The 22,700-nt window shown below is 40.0% G+C and overlaps 1 protein-coding gene across 3 annotated transcripts in view; it reads left to right on the top strand.

Moving 5' to 3' along the window:
* LOC135703024 (homeobox protein araucan-like) overlaps positions 1-22,700 on the top strand; it is a 232,970-nt gene that overhangs the window by 144,892 nt on the left and 65,378 nt on the right. For all 3 annotated transcript variants that reach the window (XM_065224120.1, XM_065224119.1, XM_065224121.1), the window contains one exon: positions 2,506-2,883. In XM_065224120.1, the coding sequence (XP_065080192.1) occupies positions 2,506-2,883 (378 nt within the window). The remainder of the gene's footprint in view (positions 1-2,505; positions 2,884-22,700) is intronic.

Here is a 22,700-nt window from a genome sequence, read left to right as displayed (position 1 = left end):
GCTAATTGTTACGCGCTGCGGTCTCACCCGGTGTAGTCGGTCGTGCCAAATTGATTTGCATTTTAATTAGCACTTTTTCGCCTACTTTATGAAGCGTGATGATTTTTCGATGGTGTCCTGCTTTGTTGCTTCGTTCTACGTGATTTGCCGCCTACTACAACAACAACCTCTAGTGGGACCGATGCGCGGAAGCTTCAAGCTTCATTCAGCAGAACAGAAACATTAACCGAACCGGTGTTGCTTTTCTGTGTCGTTAAAAACGTTCAGCATCCTTAGTTTACTGTTTCAGTATTTTGTTGAAAGAGTTATTATTACACAACGTCAATACTTTTAAAAATACCTACAGGCTCGTGAAACTATGAATGTATTGAACGAACATAACTATTCCATTTTCCGCAATCACTCTACGGTTTCATTGCTTTCCTCTCACTTACAAATGATTTCTAGCTCAGTCAATGCACGAAGTGGAATTGAATCAGGCCTAATTAGTAGGCTAGAATAAGCAACACAGTTATTTGTTGCCCTATTGGTGTTAATTTATCGCCTAATGGCAAATACAATCTTTTCATTCCTTTGCGCCAAAACAGGTGTGGACTCAGGACTGGGAAGAATTTTATGCACCAACATTCTTATTCCTCGCATCTCCTCGATCTGGATCTTGCTCACCGAGAAAACCTCGCGAAGGGATGCAATTTTTCAGCAAATATGGCGAAAAGGTGAGATATAATTACGGTTTACCTATATGCTTTAGAAATATTAGCGATCACATTTACAGATTTGGAGTGCACTTTTCCTGCTATAAGTGTGTTTCCATGTAACGTGATCTATACCGCACAAGGGGTACATCCAAACCAAAATGCCGCGCTGTTTGAAGGGTTCATATTAGTTGGTCGCTTTCTGATTATTACTTGTCGGGTAGCTTAATTTGTCTAGGCTACAAAAATCTCAGTAGCCGTTGAGCAGTGCAGTAGGCAGTGTTAATCCTGTGACATCCTTCTTTCCTGACCTACTACTCATCTCATCATAATCTGTCGTGCTTAAATGTGACTTTTGTTGAAAATTTTTTCACTCCACGTTCATGGCTGGAAGATGGAAGCGGCTTTTCTCTGCTTCTGAACCGGGTACCAGTTAATATAAAAATGCCCTTTCCACAGCTCACAATAATGATGGTAACAAAGTAGCGACGGCCCAGCAGCAGGAGCTAATGTGTGTATTATTAAAAGCGACATCTTCAGACATAATTAAAAGCTATAAAGCATCTTATGTGACACGAGAAGAAGAATAGAATTAAATGTTAATCCTATCGTTTGTGCTTCCTCCCTCACTCTGGGTCACCACCATGACTACGAATCGGGCGAGAAGAACGGGTTAAGTAGTGTAGCGAGTAATAAGAAGCTTGTGTTGTTGTTTATACCTCCATGTGCGAAACATAAGTAGCGTTATTATGGATGGAAACGGTTAGGTATTCGTTCAGGGTGATTCGCGACATACTCGTGCCGCCATTGTAAAAACCTTGGGCTTCTATTACTTTCTTTTAAGCAACTGAGGGGAGCTCGGCATGACATTATTGCGTTAAATTTCCCGCATTCATGCGACTAATCGCTGAAAACGAACAGCGGAACCGAAATCCTTTAATCTCATTTAACTGTAAATTAACATATTATATGACAAATATTAAAATCAAATTGACTATACGTTCTATCATCGCGTAATTTGATATGTTTGTATGTTGTCATCTTTGCCGAGAAGGGGATCGTTCCGCTTCGGCTGTCTCATGGCTGTCGGCATGCTGTCATTGCCTTTCAAGAGACGTCTCAGTCACTCTGTCCCGCTTGCTCGTATGGACGTACAATTTTTGGGGTTTCGTCGTCCCTGCGTGCCCCGCTCTCCCCTCCAATATCCAGAAGACGGTACGTTCTTCTTTCTTTCTTTTCGGGGGATAGAACAACAAACGTAAATAATCAACACCGTGTGCCTCTTCCAGCAATAAGTACTGAAACAAACTCCAGAGAAAGGTCAGGGGAGGACGGGTGGGAAGAAGGTCAAACCCCAGAGAAGCCGGTTGACTCTTCAAAAACCGGCCATTAGATTCATTATTTATTTAGCTTGTTGCGTTGGTTGTCAGTTTCTTTTTGCTTTTGTTTTCCTCCGCCTGGTGTTTTGGGAAATAGAGTGAATCAAAGGTAACTTGGATGAGAGTGAAGGCAAGATGCCGATACGGCTGTCGATGATGATGGTGGTGTCGAAAGATGAAAAGACAATATTTGACGATATATTAACACTTGAAGTGATTATTACAACCGAACGAGCTGAGGTGTGGTTTTGAAGGGGGATAGGGGCAATCGCGGAGGCGTGTTGAACTCAAGTGGGATAATATGATCTATGAAGATTATGCTAATAAATAATTCAATTTGTGTGGTTTTTGCGGCTGGGAAATTAGGTTTAATGGCAGTGATTTTGGGTAGGTTGATTAAAAGGTTTCATTGCTTTCTGTTTTCTTTGCAGTTGTTGGTTGGTGGTGGACAGACGACAACCGCCAGTTCACAGTCACCAATCTCGGCCACGAACGCTCCATCATTGAGCCCGGGTGGTTCGGCAACAGGCGCGCCATCAGGTGCCTTAAGCCCCGGGGCTGTCTCACAAACCTCAAACAATGCGCCACCGGCAACCTCCTGCTGTGAGAATGGCAGGCCTATTATGACCGATCCTGTATCAGGACAAACCGTATGCTCCTGCCAATATGATTCGGCCCGGTTAGCACTGTCCAGCTACTCCCGGATACCAACCGGTAGTGTTGGTGTGTACGGTACACCATATCCTTCAACCGAGCAGAACCCATACCCGAGCATTGGCGTAGATAGTTCAGCATTTTATTCACCTCTTGTAAGTACTACTCACCATTTCAATGATCACAACCACATCGTATTCCCTAGACGTATATCCACATTGAATATTGATTTAAATTTTCACTACAACTCATTAGCATTTTTAATCAACGGGATCGCAAACTGCTTACAAACCGCGTTGATCCCATACTCACATGCACTTCACGAACCAGTTTAATTAATTAGTGTCATTATGGTGTTTGTATTCTATACCAGCCATCACGTCTGGTACAAATATGATGAAATATATATTATGATATACATGTTTGAAAATAAATAACGACACAGTGAAGGCCACTCTATGCGCAGGGAGAATCCTAAAGATGGGAACCACGCCACGATCCAGCCTTCATTCATTTCTCACCGACTCCTATGGCTGACGACCGACCAACCGAAAGAAAACGGTATGATGGCAGAGTGCGAGAGGCGACAGACATGTACAACTCCAAGCAACTAGACGACTTGGTGAATTTGTTGTACAAACATATTTTAAAATTCAGTGTGTGTTTCGCTACACTTTTTCACAGCTTTTCATGGAGATCATTTGTCTTCTGGCTAGGGAGCTTAGCTTTTATTTTTCGCTATCCTGCTTACTACTACTACTTTGCTGGATGGTTGTTGGCATGTTGGCTAATGGCGAAGGAAAGGCAACATTTTTGTCGCTCCACATGCTCGTTGGAGGGTGGGCAATTTACAGCATCCACTCACAACTTGTACGTTATTCCATTCTTTATCCGAATGAACGTGAGTTGACTTTTGAAAAAGGCGTATTAAGTCAAATATCTGTCAAACGAGTAAATTCATCATATGTTTAAGAACATCGTTCCCTTGTAGAATAGGTGACGAACGGATATTATATTCTTTGTTTTCTCAAAATAGGGTATGTACCAGTCACGCCTATACGTTCCAATTACGGTGTGTTCCCATTATGACATATGGGTTTTAACCGAATTAAGGTCATTCACCACTAACTAGTTAGTTTTTAATTAAGCATGTAGTTCACTTAAATTTTTTATCAGAAGATCCTGAACAATTTTTTTTCCGATATAGGACTGTCAATTTGTACCAACTTTTTACATTCATGGTATGGAAAACCAAAGATCAGTATTGCAATCAAAGCGTGGGAAAATTAATAATATATATTTCACATCGAAAATGCACCACAAAAACGGCCAGGTCTACTATGCAGCATTTAAGGGGCAAGATGATTCAGAAAACATAGGGCCTGTTTAAGAATAATCCAATAAATGAATAAAACGTGAACATCTCGTACTATACTTTCCGTTTTTTATATTATTGGTTGGTCGTTAGAAGCATCTAGGGTAGAATGGTTAATTGAAGGGAAGGGAAGTAAAGCCCCCGGTTCAAGATCGACGGAAAACAAATCAAAGGAAAAAAAGAAGAAAATAAATAAACCTTAACTTGATACACGATCCAGGTTAAAATTGAACATAAAAAAATTCGGTATTCACCTCTTTTTTAGCTTGTCCAAAAGTTTATTTTATTCAACAAAATCGATTATACCAATCGGTGTTCTCAATCAACCGTCAAGTATGTAATGTCGGCCTAAATGCGCCTAATTTGGACCCATACGTAAATTCAGCAATCGACTAAATTTTAAATGGCTACCAAAAATATCCATTAGTACCGTCCCAATGACGTGTTCATCTAGATAAAATTAATAAATAGAAGATTTTAAGCGATGGGCCTCATCTTAGACCCATAGGCCAATATTAGAGCCATTTCCCCTATGATCATTCAGTTTTTCTTTAGTTCTTTTTATTTCAAAGAAGAACGATCATTACACTCAAGAGATATGTAGACCAATTATTAAAACTTACTTTTTTAATGGACTGTAGACGTTTGCCAATCTCCCTTAGAGGCTTATCGAGATTACACCTATTTCAATATCTAAAGGACAACATTTGATGAATTGTCAGTAGATTTTCATAGGATCAAACAATTCACATGCATCGAGGAATCATAATTCAGTTGTTACAAATTATTCACACACTACAATCGATTCATAAACCAGTACGTGATCATGATCATTCCATCAAAATGCAGTTACTCTGATTATGGTTACTGCCACTATTGGCTGCCATTTTCGATTCGCAACCTGAAGCGCCGGCCTAAAACGAGATGCGAACTTTTAATTTCGCATTCCGCACACGAAATTGTCCTATATGTTGCGAACCAACCACCAATCAGGGAGGTAAAGAGCTGCACTTGCCCTGTGCAACGGACCACAGCAGGCAGCAGTGATGAAAACCAAAGTGACTGGGCAAGTTAATTCTTTCCCTTAGCAGCTGCCGAGGGTTACTTTGCCATTCCCGGAGAGTGCTTTCGCTGCTGCCGTTCATTAGCCGTGCGATAAAACGTGCTGCAAAATAGAAGAAAGTGTATTAAATCGCAGGCTCCATTTTTCCATTAATTTATCACAGCATCATGATTCATTCTGGAAGTTGTACTGCTGCCGAAGGGTGGGAATAATAAGAAAATGACGGGGGCTTAAAATCGATATTTTTTTCGGATGAGGATAAGAGCAAACGGCGGATAAAAATTCAAGCAAACGGTGAGCGCTAGAATTAAATTCCAATAAATTTTTCGGCTGAGATTTAAATTCCTTTTAATGGTTTCGAGGCTGATGAAAGCCGGCGGTGAACGATCCTTGAGGAGTAAAAGCTTATTTGCAGTTTACAACAGGGAAGAAGGATATGGTAAACTGACATCGAACATAAGCATTAGTGTAGAATAATGACAGAGTTTAATCAAATAGCTATGGTTGCAAAAACTACGACACCGATTACGCTTTCTCTGGACAACAGTGCTAATAACAAGCGTTTTGTGCGAAGCATTGAAAAGTCATGCGCACGCTTCAATTGCAGCCGGTGTGGAGTATTTTTTTTAAGTCATTCGGTTTAACCCTTGCAGCTCCGTATGTTCCAGGTATATTCTCGAAACAAGGCCTTTAAAGACCTGCTTTCGGAACTTGATGGGTCAACCGAGGGATTGCTACCCGATCAGTGTCAGCGATATCAAATGTAAAATCAAGATTTTTTGTCGTTGCATTTTTCCTGTGTGGTGGCCATCAACGTCAAATCAGGAACAAACAAACCGAAAAACAAAAACTAAGCAAGTGATATACGATCCTGTTCCGTCTGCCATTGAAGCACTGTAGGTTCCCTACCGCTCACATTTACGCACAAACATACACACACACAGACATCAGACATCGGAAAAGGAGTAAGCACCGAAGGATTACTTGTGTAATTCGAAATGCGAAAAATGCATTTGTAAAATGTGTGCGACAGCAATTTCAACGGCGCTTTTCCACATGTTTCAACATTTTGCCGTTTTTGTTGCTCTATGCCAGGCCCCCGTTTTGTCGCTATTCGGATTTCTTGCCCCGGGTCGGTCGTCGGCATAGAATTTCTCTGTCGTCGCTCGTGCGCTGCAGGTCATTCTTGACGTCGTCGTGGTCGTTGTCGTTGTCGTCATAGTCGGAATCGTCAACGGCTGGCTGGGCCATGTAGTTAAAATAAATGTATAACAAGATGTAAATTAAACCCTTTCTATAAATACAAAATTACCCGTTGCTCGGACTTGTATGCTTTGGCGACGAATCCTCGACGTACGTTGGAGACACCGAATCTAGATCGATGTAATCTATGTTATAATTTCCATGTAGTTATGTTTTGGCTTGCTTTGGTCGCATCGACCAAAGTGTTTTTTAGCGGTTCCTTCCACCAGCCAAAGTAGAACGCATCGTAGTAAGCTGATTATTAGTGTTGAGTTACCATTTTTACTGCTTCTTCGGTTAATGCGAAGGCACATTTTTAGGGTTCGCTTATGAAACCTTTTGATGAATATAGTGTGAAAACAGTTAAACGGATTAATCCTGGTGGAGTATATGTTGGTATCGGAGTGTCAGTTTTATTTCGTGGAAATAATGATAACAATTAGTAGAGTGGCCACATAAACCAAACAGTCCCGCCGTTGTCACAAGGCTATCGACCGTTGTCCATCCACAACCGATAGTACAAACCATTATCGCATTAGACTGTGGGAATACTGTGTGCGCTTTGAACCCACTTAGTGACTTTTCCTGGAATCTAATGAGTTTAAAGTAATTTTGTTTAGCTTGTTTTAGACTTGCTGCCAAACTGGTGCCAACAGCGTGTGTAATTGCCGTCATTTACCTTCCCGACGGTGCAGGAATCACTAGATTTTCATCAAACTTTCCGTGACATGGGGAACAAGATCGATTTCTAAGTTTTATCGCACGCCTACCATCAGGGAACGTTTATTTCCATACAAGGAACAGTTGACAGATGCTCTACTTTTCGGGTGTCGAATATTGGTGGTGAGTGTTTCCTAGTCGATACAAGCTATACAAGCAAAGTAGAGCTTGTTTGCCTCAACGTATTGCCTCCTAACCAATTAACTAATTATTTTTTTCTTAGTGTAACCGACTGTTGGCAGGTGTGCGATATACCAAACAGGGGTAGATTTATTTTGAGCGTTCTTATTGTTACGTGTCCTTAGGCGTACTCAGAACTCTTCACTCTTTCCGCCAAGAAGATACAAAAATACAAAAAGCTTTTCCATGCAGCCTTAATCTATCAAATTCATTATGAAAAAATAAGCATTTGTAAAAAATCATATTGCTTTAACTGTTTTTCAATAGTAGTTCAAATGAAATGCAATAATACATATTGAGTACACGAAGAATCTATAATAAATGCTGAATTCAATAGCTGGATTGATAATCATGAGATGGACTAGCTAAGGCGCCGTCTATAAACTTTTAAGACTGCGTAGATCGCCATCCAAAACTGTCTACATATTATAAGGACTGCCTCTATGAAGATATTCAAACTTTTTCCGTTGAGAGCAATGCTCAATAAATAAATTTTAGGCCAATTTGATCAGAATAGTATTTATTTATTTGTCAGCATCAACAGACTCGGTATGGTCCCATCCAAAACTTAACTTTAACTTAAAATTAAAATTAAAGTCATAAGTTAAAACTACAAAACATTAAAACATGATCATTGACCGTTTCCATTTCTGGAGAAGAATGAAGAGAAAAGTTTCCGAAGTGTTAGTCGTGGCAGGTGAAAATCGAATACTGATGAAACTCGGTTAAATACTCGGTTAAATACAGTCCGCCTATTGCATCGTTGATTGCATAGTTTGTTCTACATAGTGGCATTCTCAGCATAACATTGTTACGAAGCATTCGGGGTTGGACGTTAATGTTTACTTGCTCCAAGATTGCCATGCAATCAATTCTACCATATAACGTGTCCGCGACAAGCAGGGCTTTTGAAGTATCTCTTCTGGTGCGAAGAGGCTCCAAGTCAATCAGCTGGCAGCGACTTTCATAGCTGGGCAAATGAAACGGGTCTCTTCAAGGTTACATTCTCAACGCGTATCATAGAAAGCGGCGTTGAACAGACTCGACTCTCTCAGTACCATTGTTGTAGTTCGGACTCCAAACCACAGAACAATATTCTAGAATGGAACGTACCAGGGAACAATAAAGTGACTTGAGGCAATGGATGTCGGAGAAATTCTTAGCTGTTTTGAAGATAAAGCCCAATATCCATGACGACTTGTCGACGACGTACGAGACGTGTTGCTTATATGTAAGTTGAGAGTCCAGGATGACACCTAGATCTTTTACATGGCTCACACGTTCAATAATGGTATCCCGGAGAGCATAGTGAAAAATAACTGGTTCTTTCTTTCGGGTAAAAGTGATGACTGAACACTTTGCAGGATTTACTGTCATTCGGTTCAAATGGCACCAGCTGGCAAACACTTCAAACTGACGTTGGAGGAATTGACAATCATCGATCGAGCAGATCCGTAAGTAGATTTTGAGATCGTCTGCATACGATAGTCGTGGACCTTCGATAACTAAATTCACGTCTTTGAAGTAGAGTAAGAAAATTAACGGTCCCAGATGACTTCCTTGAGGTATTCCTGACGTAGCTGCGAAAATGTCGGACTGGCAGTCACCATGGGCCTGCACCAACTGACGATCGGCGAGATATGAGCGAAACCATCTCAAGAGATTTCCGCTAATCCCAAGTCTATCCAATTTGGCAAACTTGGAGGCGAACCAGCCTAAGGCTGAAAGCCTCCTAAATAAAGCTAAATTAATTAATTAATCCAATTTGGCAATCGCGATGGCGTGATTTATGTTATCGAAGGCAGCAGACAAGTCAGTGTAGATGACGTCTGTTTGTGACCTTTCAACCATACTTTGCGTGATGTAGGATGTCAGACACAGTAGATTCGTGGTGGTAGATCGACCAAAGGTGAAGCCATGTTGATCTTCACTTAGATACTGCTTGCAATGGGAGATCAGAGGCTCTATGATGATTAACTCGAATAACTTCGAAATTACGCACAAAGATGTAAATCCACGATAATTATCCACGTTCCGTTTACCACCCTTTTTATACACAGGGAACATATGCGCAAATTTCCAGTTCGATGGAAAAATGCCACACGATAAGGACAATCGGAACAGATCTGGTAGCGGTGACAGTAAGTTGGCAATATGCTTCTTCAGAAAGACTGAAGGGACACCATCCGGTCCAGGGTTGATAGAAGGCTTTAGTTTTAGTGCGGCAGTCGTTATCACTTCAGCGTTGACAACAATACAACAATTCCGGAAAGTGGAACGTTGCTTGCTGGTAGAGTCACGTATTCGTTGGTTAAGCTCTCGTCAGAGAAGACACTTGCAAACTTGTTGGAGAACAAGCGGCAGACTTCCTGTGGAGTGGAAGCGACTTCGCCGTTCAATATCATGCATGATGGTAGACCAGACTCTCTGCGCTGCTCCTTCACGTACTTCCAGAAAGACTTCGGATGCGACTTGAATTTCCTTTGAATCCCTCGCAGATAATGCAAGTAGCATTGACGGCTGACTCGCTTGAACTGATAATTGAGCTTAACGTAGTGACGTTTCAGTGACATCGTTCGATATTTAGTGAATTTCCTCAACGCGGCTCTCTTGATCGATTTCAGCTTCTTTAATTCGTTCGTCTGCCAAGAGAGGTGCGATGCAATCTGGTGAACGCTCTTAGGTACGTGTCTGTCAATGACATAAGCCAAGACATGTGAAAAAGTTTGAGCAGCGGTTTCGACGTTATCAGAATCGAGTATGTTTTCCCAATCAATGCTTGACAGCACATCGACAATGCTACGAAGATCGGCTTTCCGGAAATGGTAAGACACCGTAGTGGAGATGTCTTCGAGATCCCGAATGTGATTGGCTTCAACAGTAATAACCAAAGGAGGATGATGAGGAACTTCCTTTACGAGTGGAGAAGGAGCCGTATCCTGAGCACTTACGAAACAGAGGTCTAAGCTACGATTGTTCTCGTTAACCACGGGATTGATTTGAGATAACGTCGCTGTGCTATAGCTGTCGAGAAGGCTAACAGATCCAGGATGGAAAGCAGAACCAGCGGGGTCCGTAAAGAGAAAGCCACTGTGGGAAGGTTTTCACGAAACACCAGCAAGATTAAAGTCGCACAGAACAATAATCTCATCGATAGGTGACGCACAATCTAATATGGTGGAAACGGATCGACAATGAGTTTCGATGAGTTCAATATCGCGAACTCGGTCGGGTGCAATGTATATGACACATAAGTACAGTGTGTGATTGTTCAACGCAGTTCCACATGTCGTGCTCTATGGCTCTAGCATTCAACTCGGACCGAACAGCAATCAGGACACCGCCACCAGTGGACTTTCGACTATTGTAATTCAAATAGTAAAAAATAAAAAATACGCTCAGATTAGATGTAACAAATTGAACTGTCATGAGGTGCTTTTCAGTCCCTTCAAGATCGATTTAAGAAATGGATGGAAAATTCAAACATTACCTATGTCTTCATTAGCTGGTAAAACCTTGAAAAAGCCCACAAAACAACCAGTAGCACCTTATAAAGCAATTTTAAGTGATCATTTTACTCTAAAATGAGTTTGACTTTTTCCAACAATAAATAGAACATGGAAAAAAGTGTAATATTGCAACAGATGGGTCTGCAGTGGTAGTAAAATCGAGTGTTCGAGCCAAACAAAGCATTTCGGCTAGAAATTATGCATAAAGTTTAATATTTATTTTCTCTGCACATGATGTGTTACTTTTTTTTTTACCAAACAACAAAATATTTTCATACATTTTCATCATTTGTGAGAGCGATACGTAATACGAAATCTATCTTAAAATTCACCATTTCACACAGCTTCTAATAATGATTGCTCTGCATTTAGAAAATTTTCTCAGCTAAAACTTTTTTCAAGACCACTTTCAAGGAACAAAAGTTATTAATGATTCAGGTCACTGAAGTCTTAAGAATATGCTCAATCAATTTGGATGGCAAACAGATAATTGTTTACAAAAAAGAAAGTGGAAATTTACAGTAAGGAAGATACAAAATTTTAAACTTCTTCAAAATTTCTACTTTTTTTTTTAAATAAATTCTACACATTTTTTTTCCTTGATTTGTTTTCCGTCGATCTTGTTTTCCGTGCTGAGCACCAATGCTACCGACGCCAGAGAGGCAGCTATCACACCCTGGACCCTACCTTTCGACCCCGAAGGAAGGCGTGATCAGAGATGTTATGCATCAGAACATCCCGGTGGCGCCGACTGGGATTTAACCCAGGCCTGCTGGGAATTCTACACATTCGACCTAATAAAAACTAACTCTACAGTCTATGTTTGCGGTAGGTGTGGTAGTGCATTATGTACACTCACACCATTTCAGCATCAATGATAATCAATTCACTGATCCATGGACAGGAGAGAGAAAAAAAGCAACAAAAAACATATGGCCTTAAGGTGATTCCTTGTTGAGTCCACAAATGGCCGGTAGGCTATACATGCACTTCCACTTCGAATTTTCAATTACACAAATCCCGGAAATCAGTGCTCCATTTAATTTGAAATGGCTACTTCATGTATGCTGCAGTGCAGCAAACGTGAAGTAACAATTTAAATGTTGCACTTGTCGTAGAATCTGATATTTGTGCTTCGAAGTGGTTACGAGAATAAGGATGTCACAGCGAATCACCTTAACTTAGTGTTCTTTGACCCACTACCACAGATTTCAATGCTTCCTAGCTTCCTATGCTAACCAATACATACATTTGTATATTGTATGCCAGGCCCAGTCGAGAAAATCGATTATCGGTTATGAATTACAAATATTCATATGGTCCAGGTCTCAGGTAGTGCATTTATTTTGAGTTCCTATTTTGTATGATATTCAGCTAAGATATACCTGTATTAAGTATATATGTAAGGATTTAAAATGGTAGCTCAGTAATTTATTACAAACTGACATAGTGATTGATTTTTATTTGTCGAACATCCATAGAATAATACCATAATAATCTTTGCTCAGTACGACTTAAATAAGTCTCAACTGAAATCTTAATAGATTTATACGTAACTTGCTATCAATCCCGAAGAGATTTTTACATTTTTTTTAACTCTTCGAACAAAATGATGTCGCGTCACTTTTTTTCCAAGTGATGTTTCTCGGATTCTTTTTATCCGTTTTCCAATGTGTTTATACCGTTGAAAAGGTCTCTTCTACAACATTCGACAATAACACAAATATTCTACAGTAAAAATCATACATTTAATTAACTATCGAACACATCATAATATGTCAAGATGAATCAAACCAATGGAAAACAAACAAACATTCTGGCAAGATCAAAACAATTTTTTAGGTTTTATATTAGGGTTAACAGTTAAAGCCGTTGAAAGACGATTCTTACCATTCGATCTTTATCGTGGAGCAATATTTTGATTTCATGTCTTTTAAAACTTCGAGAATGTATGAAATTCTATAAATTCCAAAATGTTTTCCTTCATTTTATTAAAATTGCTGGTAGAAAGCAGCTTGAAACTGCTCGACCTTGGAAAGGTATTTCAAAATTAGTGATTGTGGTTTGGTGCTCAAAGAGTAAATAGTTTTATAGTGGCTGTCTCATGCATTATGTGATAAAACTATAATGCATACATCATTATGGATTGTCCAGAGTTGTTAATCATTATTTATTCTCTTCGTCAATGACATATCTTTCATTATTAAGAAATTGAAAGTTTTAATATATGCTGACGACATTAAACTTTTTTTTGGAAATAAAAGATGCCAAAGACATCATCACATTCAAAGAGGAAATTCAAATATTCCATACTTGGTGTCAAAAAAGCCTGCTACAATTAAATATAAAAAAATGTAACTCCATTACCATTAGTAGAAAACAAAAGCTACCCGATATAACAGTCACTTTAGGAATCCAGATCGTAGAAAAATGTGATAGAGTCAGGGATCTAGGTGTTATTTTGGACTCAAAACTTACTTTCACCGATCATTATAACACAATTATTAACAGAGCTAACAACATGCTTGGTTTCATAAAACGTTTCTGCTATAACTTTCACGATCCGTATACGATAAAAACATTGTACATTGCTTATGTAAGATCGATATTAGAATATTGCAGCATAGTTTGGTCACCTTTTTCAATCACACACGAAGAAAGAATAGAGTCCGTTCAAAAGCAGTTTCTATTGTATGCACTCCGCAAGTTAGGTTGGACTGTATTTCCTCTGCCATCTTACACAGCTCGGTGTATGCTCATAAATATCCAAACATTAAAAAAGCGTCGTGAATTTGCTATGATTTCTTTCGTAAACGATATCGTATCACATCGAATTGATTCAATAGAACTATTGTCATCCTTAAATTTATAGACACCATCTAGGCATTTACGAAACAGAAATATATTTGCTACAAATCGTCATCGTACGAATTATGCCAAATTTGGACCCTTGAACCAAATGATGGATACATATAATAAGCACTGCGATAACATTGACTTTACAATGACAAAAACTAAATTAAAGCAATATTTTAATTCGTCGCATAACGTCAACTAGAAGTAATGTTTCAACTTTTTCTTAAGACATATTATAAAAAATATAAACAAAGACAAAATTGTAAAAATAGCACTTAAGACAACAATTGTAAAACGGTCTACACTGATTGACGACAAATAAATAAATAAATAACGTCAGCTTTTACGGGAATTTGCATTAAAGACGTTAATAGACGTTAACGTAATTGATAACCCTATACTTTTCACATATCAAGTTTAATGAAGGGCTGTCCATTAACTACGTAGTCCTAACATGGATGTTTAGTGATCCCTACGAGGTTGTTAACAATGTAATCGGTAGAGGAAGCTTCATAATTTGGTTTCGTCAACTGCTTTAAAACTTCAATACAACGAAAATTATAATTTATCTTTGCCAACTCTGTCAACAAGAATTAAATTGCTGCAAAAGAAAACATCATTGCATCACACTCCTTCTAAATTATGTTTACGTTCATCAACATTGAATCACCCAGTGTCAATTATCGAAGGAATACTGTACGTTAATACTTCCTCAAAATTCCTATATGATGTTAGAAATAATAAAAAAAAAACGATTATTTATTTATATTGTTGCGTCCCTAACGTGCACGCCACTGAAATTGCTCCCCTTAGAATCCAATTACCGCTTATTATAATTATATTAGAACATGCTCCACAGAGATAGCTGTCGCCACGTCGCTCGTCATCGTCGTCGTTGTGATTTCTTATCACCTGTTTACTATCGTCGCCGGGCCTTGTCGGGTTATTTTTTTTTATCTTCCACGTAGCGGTATCGGTTCAAACGACCCTTTGCCTGCCGAACAGGGGAAAGCAATCAATTTCTTCCGACTGGCTTTGATTTGTTTTATATTATATTGCTCGCTCTTTTTTTCGGGGGGTTTCAACAACTAGCGGTATTATCTATATTAAATAGTGTCAGTGGGATAGCAAACGATAGTGAGCTCAATTTTCGACAGGTTACAAGCACAATTAGCGGAAAATGTATCGACATTTGTTTACTTTCGCTTATTCGAGTAAGATTGATGTGCATCATGATTCACGGGCTTGATGTTTGCGAACATAGATACAGGGGAACTATTTCGGGAACAGACTCGTTGAACCGGTTTCTAAAGTACCTATTCAAGTGTGAATCGTCCTAGTAAGACGCATTCTTTTCTATAATTTATTCGTTTTTAATCATTCGATGTCAGCTAGGAAAAGCTCAATCAGATTACTCAGCAGCCATAGATTACCGGTTTTCCCAACGAACCACAGGATGGTAATTTATTGCTTTCTGATTTCACGCATCTTCACTGGATAAATGCAGCGTAGAGAAGTCGATTGCTACTCAGCATTGTAGCCCCCTGTACAAGACCAAGACCAGACATTGTATGCGCATTCGAGGATATCCACCACCGTGGCCGATGGATAGTCGTCTTGCTTCTATCATCTTGCTTCACGGTTTCTGCAACTCTCGAAGTTGAACTCCAAGAGCCAACTGGCCTTTGCTTTTTTTTATCACCGCTGGAAAATCATTGGCGTAATTTTTCTCTCCTTTCTGTTTCAATTTCTGCTAACAAGAAGCACTGGCACTGGCTGTTTCTCTTCGAGGAACGCGTGTCCGAAGGAGCAACGTAAACAATGTTAAGAAGAAAAATCAATGACCACTCCATTCATAAATAAGATTCGAAGCAGATTTTTATAGCATAAACGTGTGACTGAAGTGACTAGTGGGAGGAAGATTCATTTCATCCGGTGATTCAGAGCAATTCCCTCGATTGGTGTAAGTTTATGATACACTCATTCGAGACACAAATAAATTTGGAACCACCCTAGAAGTACGATGTAATCATAATAATAGTGAAAACGGTCCAGCTTTAATGTCTTATTCTTGATCCTCGTGGTAATCCGCGGGATCACCTTCCGGAGACACAAACAAGCTGTGAAACGGATCGTGCAATGGCAGCAAAAAAAAAAAAAAAACTCATCCCACGCTCTTTTTTTAGCTGTGCATAACTATGCTCACTGTCCTGATAAATTTCATTCCTTTGTTTTCTTACTCCCCATCCCGAGAGAGGACCCGATTTTGGTGGTACGATTGTTTTTCATAAAATATTCAAATTTAATTTCTTCTCACTTTTTCTTTAACTTCCCGTTGCCGTATTCTTTTCTCACTTCTTTTTTCCTTGTTGCCATTGGATTTTATGTTTTAGCATCCGTTCTAAATCCAAAACGGACCAAAGCAAGCTGGAATGTTTTTTGTTGTTGTTTAAAAAAAAACGTGCTGCTGGCCTTCCAGTCAACCGACCGTCGACGGCGGTAGTGGTGTGGCATTCGACAAAGGAACTGCAACTCTCCAGCAGCCAGATCCGGGTGAAGGAGAAAGAAGTCGACCCCGTTCCGTGGTGGAGATTACAAATGCGATTTATATACATTATTGCCGGATTCACACAATCGGTGTGAACTATCTGGATTGGTGCGGTCGATTGGCAATTTGATCGGCAAACCTGGTGGCTGGTGGAAGGGTTATTTTGGATTATTTTTTTCGGTTGGCTGCGAGGAAAGGTCGTGAGCGTGAAACAATGGTCTAGGAATTTTCGGTTGAGTTCTGCGAAATGAAATCGAGTGGAATGATTTCTCCACTTTCCGGTTCTCGCAAATGGTTGGCACGTTTTTTTTTGTTTGATGCAAGAATGTTTCCTCCAGCAGATAGCTTTTAGATTGAATGTGGTTAGTTGGCGGGATGAATGCCAAATGAAGAAAATCAATTTGTCGATATTTGTATGCATAAGCCTGAAATTATATCGATTTTTTTTAAATTTAATCTTATTATCATTGAATTTTTTGTCAATTATATAAAACAATGATTCCAATTAATGTAGTCGATTGCTCGGACGATTGCAGGCTCGATCAAAGAATTTAACGGGTGGCAAAATTTCTCATCCTGCTTGGACATAGAGGAAGTACACAGATAAAAATTCTGAATTTTAACTATCGCGTAAAATCTCCTCACGTCTAATTTTGAGCTACAGTTGGCATAAACAACGGAATCGTTTACAAGCTTGCTTCCAGATTGCTAATTTATGCGATATTACGTTTACATTTACACAAAATATCGCGTAAAGTTATGCCAAATCTAGCGTTAATTGTATGTGCACTATAGCTTGCAGAAATTTACATGAATTTTTCATACGGTGTAAAGGGTGTCCACGATGAAATTGCCACACTATGAAATTGCTCTAACTTTTTAACCGTTGGGTAGAATTTAATGAAAATTTGGGTGGATTTAGTTCATAGTGCATTATTTACATCCTGCAAGTTTTAAAGTCCTGTGATCAAAACTCGCGGAAATGGAGTCGAAAGAACAGCTCGTGCGTGATAAAATCTTGCGCATTCATCACGAGAACAAGGATCTCTCGCATCGTTCCATCGCTAAAACGTTGGGAATCGCGAATTCCACGGTGTCGCGAGTGATTAAGCGGTTCGAGGAACGGTTGACCACCGATCGGAAGCCCAGAAGTGAAGGAAAAAGTATTCCGTACAACACCAAAAATCACAACCGCGTAGTTGGGGCCTTCAACCGAAATCCGAACGCCTCCGTTAGGGATGTGGCTAAGAAGCTGCACCTAAGCCGAAGTTTTGTCCAGAAGGCCAAAACTAAGGCTGGGCTTCGAACGTTCAAGGTACAAAAGGCCCCTAATCGCGACGAGAAGCAGAACAAGTCCGCCAAAACCCGTGCCAGGAAGTTGTACCTCAACATGCTGACGAAAGTTGAATGCTGCATCATGGACGACGAAACATATGTGAAGGCCGACTTCAAACAGATCCCCGGCAACCTGTTTTTCACGGCCAAGGATAAGTTCAGCGTTCCGGAGCATGTCCGCACTCAGAAGATGTCCAAATTTGCGAAGAAATTCCTGGTTTGGCAAGCCATCTGCACGTGCGGGAAGCGGAGTGCACCTTTCGTGACCCAGGACACGATGAACGGACAGGTGTACATAAAAGAGTGCCTCCAGAAGCGGCTGCTTCCTCTCCTGAAGGCCCACAACGTCCCAACAATCTTCTGGCCGGATTTGGCCTCATGCCACTACTCCAAGGACGTGCTGAAGTGGTATGCGGACAATAAGGTCAATTTCGTGCCGAAAATGTTCAACCCTCCCAACACTCCGGAGCTCCGCTCCATCGAGAAGTACTGGGCGATTATGAAGCAGCACCTTCTTAAACGACCTAAGGTAGTGAAGACAGTCGAGGAACTGAAGAAAGTATGGGTTTACATGCAAAAAACGGTTGATTCACAGGTTGTGCAGAATCTTATGGCCGGGGTTAAGGCCAAGTTGCGGGCATTTGCGTATGGACTGTAAATAAAATACGAGTAAAATGGTAAAATGAAGTTTAATAGTTATTTCTCAATCCCTGAAAATTTGATGGCAATCGGATGAAAACTCGAATTTTGCGAATCAATTTTGTGTGTGGCAATTTCATCGTGGACACCCTTTAGAGCTGTTGTGGGCTTTGACAGCTCACAATGAACAACTTTTGAAATGCGCAAAAGGCACTTGAAAACACGGTTGGGGACAGGTGCAATGTTGCTATTCAGTCGAAATCGTAGCTTAGCTTAGAACGTCTGCACATATCAATGGTTGCTGCTCCTTTATTGACCAGAATCTCTAAAATTGCTTAATAAATCTGCTGATTGGGGCTGGAAATAACCTTCCATTCTAAATGTACAAGTTTCAGTGACACCATACTTTGAAGATCAATAACGGCGCCGGCCACGTGCATGCAGTCAGGTGGGACTAGGAAAGGAATATTAGAGTGACCTTTGCTGTATTAGAGCCCGAGTATACCTTTACATCCCCACAAAGGTCACAGGAGAGAGTATTTTGTCAGTAGGTTGGGTTCTTTGGATCTGGATTCACCTTCATAAGTGATGCAATCGTAGTTTTCATAAAATGTATAGTTTTCCGAAAGTAACGCGAATAAGATGTAAAAGGGCCTGGGATATAACACACGGTCTTCTGCACAGTTTTCAAAAACGGTTGAACCTGACCCCTTACATTACAACAAAATATTACCGTCGACGATTTTTCATGCTCAATGGTATGAAATGATGTCCCGTATCAAGAATATGAAATATTTCACCCATATCAAGAATATGAAATATTTCACTATTTTTATCTTTCGCAGTCTCGACCAAGTTCCGTCTCACTCACGATTGTCTACGTACCGGTGAAATGAATGATATTAAGAAAACCACATTTTTTAGGCGATCTCGACCGAAATCTATTGTGTTATAAACTTTTTGTTTTTTTCACATTTTGCTGGACCGTTACATCTATGCGTCACTCTTCCACATCACAACCATTGAAACGACCTAATTAAGGCTTTAAAAAAACCACCCAACATCATGTAGACCATAAACCTTTGCATAAATTTACACCAGGCGGTACGTAAGTGTACCCTTTTTTCCAGTAGATCCTTGCCGTAAATTCATGATCGTATTAGGGAGGACGCGTACGCACCCGACAACACATAAACATCTCGATCACAACGACGACATTTATTTTTTTATCACACGTATCCAACTGTACAAACAGAGCAACAGGTGATCGAGGCCATCCCCATCATTTATAAGAACATTCTTCAACTGGAGCATACTCACCAAATCAATACATCTCGATCACATGTTATATGGGAGTGGTTTCCCGAAGCATACACACATATTTTGAGAGCAGCAGACCAAGCACAATTGCAGCAGCAATTCGGGAACAAATCGTTTGCAAATAACTAATTCAATTAGATTAAACTATCGTGCATGAGGCTTTCAGTTAGTAAAATCGATCACCGGCCCACAAAAACACAACATAAAATCTCTCTGAAGCTGTACGATAATTAGGCATGATCAGAAAATGCAAAAATATCACCAAATGTCAAAATGACAAGCGATCAACGAGTCAAATAATAAAGCTATGTCAGAAACTTGCTATGCTTTTCATGGAATGCAGGGAGTGAGCCTAAAATACCTTGAAGACGGATTCAGAAAACTGTGAATTTTGGAGCTTGTTTTTTATCATTTGAGGATTTATGCGTTTAAGATAAGACTTATTCATAAACTTTACAAACCTTCTCTTCAGTCAGCTGGTTCTGGAGGTTATCTGGATTAGACCGTCTGCCTCATGAACTATCTTAAATGCTAACATGTTTTTTCTCATTTTTAGACTGGAATAACCTTTGTTTCGAATATTTGCCACAGAATTTCCGAGGTCGTTGGAATTTCCCTGGGATAATTCGGATTTACTCTCAGGATTATTTAGTCTTTTCATAAGTTACAAGCTGAAATGTTTTTAGCCAGCGCTGGTGGTGTAGTGGTTAGCGTGACTGCTTTCTCACCCCAATGGGTCTGGGTTCAATCCCAGCCGAGGTCGGTGGGATTATTCTGAGGCATAAAAATCTCTAGTCACGTCTTCCTTCGGAAGGGAAATAAAACCGTTGGTCCCGGCCCATGTGTGTTGAATGGTTGCGATATCCTACGCAGGTGTGGAAGCTACTTTCCTGCACATCCGATTGCTGGGAACAATATTATAAAAAAAAAACATCAGAACCTCTTGAAAATAGGGACTTAATTATGCTCGGAAAAATCAGGAAATTATTGCTTCATTTTCGTAAAATCTCTGAAGGTTGTCCGAAAACCACTTGACTATGTGATTAATCGGAAGCGCCTGCCTGCTTGTGTGCCTAACTGCTCGACGGAATTTGGTGACCCAACGGCAGAGGAGACCAAAAAAGAGGAGATCAGTAGAGAAAAACATGCTACAAACAACAAGTTTTGGCTTGGGGACGGCCTTGGCGTAGTGGATAACATCCATAGTTCTATCGCCAAAGTCACGAGTTCAAATCTCATCCCCGGAAAAGACCCTTCAAGAGTGTTAAAGTGGCTAAAATAATTAAAAACATTTGTATTAGTTTTAGTGAGATCAATCCAAATTTCACTATTAATACATATGCATATGCAAAAACCACCAATTTATGCGAATGCAAAATACGGGCGAGGTTCAATAGTGAAAAGTTCTAATACACTTCAGGTATCCATTATATATGTGGATTAGGGGCTTATTGCATAGAGTTATCTGATTGCTTTAGTGTTGGTGTACTAAAGTGTGTAGCTCTAGATATAATCCAAAACATATCACGACAGTTTGTATATAATTAAGAGTTCACATGTTAACAATTAGCATGCACAAGTGGTGTAAGTGCTTTGCATGTTCTGTCGCTGACCGTATTTAAGAATCTTTGAAACATGTCGTCAAATATTTAAACGAACAAATTGTTTGATATGTTTGGCCACTTATCATACTACATAAACAGAAAGCAAACGTAACTTTGACTTTAGGCAGCCACACTTTACAGATTACGACACTCGAAGCCAAATGGCCATTTTAAATTAGCCTCATCTTGAGATTATTTTAAGATGCCTTCTTCGGACTTAATTCACCTTCTTTCGTGATTATCGAGTTGTTGCGAGCCCAATTAATTGCCCTGTCCATTTTCGGTTGGCTCTCACTTATTTCATTGACCGATTCCATTAAGTATCTCGGTAGCAAATTTCGGTTCATGTGGGTGGCCTGGGATCTCACGCTTCCGAAGTTGGGCCTCCTTCAGTACGGGTGATAAAAATTGTCCCCAAATGGCTGCGGCCGCTGCTACCCCAACTCGTCTTAGTGTTCCTTTTTAATTGGTTAATCTTTTCACTGCACTGGAGGTGTTGACACTGAAAGAAAAGAGAAGGTCTAAAACGCTGGGTGGCATATTCAAATTTGGAAATTAAATTTTTGAAATCATTATTACACCTTTTTATTATCTTTCTCTTCCGTTTAACAGTGGGATGTTGTTATGTTTTACTCAACTGGCTGGCAGCCATGGTATTGCTTTTTTGGCTGCTCGTTTTGTTGACATTCTATAAAATTCTTTAATGATTTCTTTTCCGTTGACTCTTCCCATTTGCTTGTTGCTGGCTGGGTGTCTCGTGCGGTGTCGTACGATTGCTTCAAAGAGATCGTTTCGACACTTTGGAGCTGGCTGAAGTTGGCTCAGTGTGGAGCGTCCGGTAAGGACAAACGAGAGACTCTGCCACCAACTGTTTCGGATTCTATAAATATCCAGAAATACTTTTGTATTATGACCAAAATCAGCCACTACCAGAACGATGGTGATGACACAGAGCGAATGGTAGAGTAAAACAAAGACTGCTGCAGAAAAAAAAAACTGTTGAATGTAAATGAGGCATATACCTTTGGGGTCTAAGCCGCATCTGTGGAGCGGACACGGGTCGTAAGTAAACTCGAAATTAGATAAAATGAAACTGTCAATTAATTTTATTCTCAGCAAATAAATTTTGTTTCGATTTTTTCCTTCTGCACTCGGGTTGAGACTGCACCGAGTCAACCCTTGGCCAATCGCATGGAAAAGCGTCAAGAAGAACCTCTGATGACCTTTCTCAATCTGGCAAGCCTTAAAAAAAATTTCCTTCCTCTCTCTTGAGCAGCACGATTTGGTGGTCCAAGGATAATTAAGAGAATGTGTTTTTAACTTCTTATTTTTCTCACTTGGCTGCCTGGCTACATAGCCTCACGAGTGACCAGTGGAACGCAGAGTGTCGAGACCATAAGAGAGAATAGCAGACAGTGACAAGCTTTGGCAACAGGTGTGCGGGTGTTCGGCTGGGTTGGGTAGATAGTGGAAACGCGGGAGAGCTCAATGAGGGCACTGGACTGCTGAGATTAGATCGCAGCAATCAGTGCAAATTGTTCATTTCCTTAGGGTCTCGCACTCTTAATAACAATGAATGGA

Source organism: Ochlerotatus camptorhynchus, unplaced genomic scaffold (assembly GCF_037179485.1).
Source record: "Ochlerotatus camptorhynchus isolate MF236.1 unplaced genomic scaffold, CSIRO-AGI_Acam_v1.1 ptg000205l, whole genome shotgun sequence".
In the NCBI taxonomy this organism is placed as follows: domain Eukaryota; kingdom Metazoa; phylum Arthropoda; class Insecta; order Diptera; family Culicidae; genus Ochlerotatus; species Ochlerotatus camptorhynchus.
Note: the sequence above shows the minus strand (reverse complement) of the source record. Positions and strands in the feature narration are given on the sequence as shown.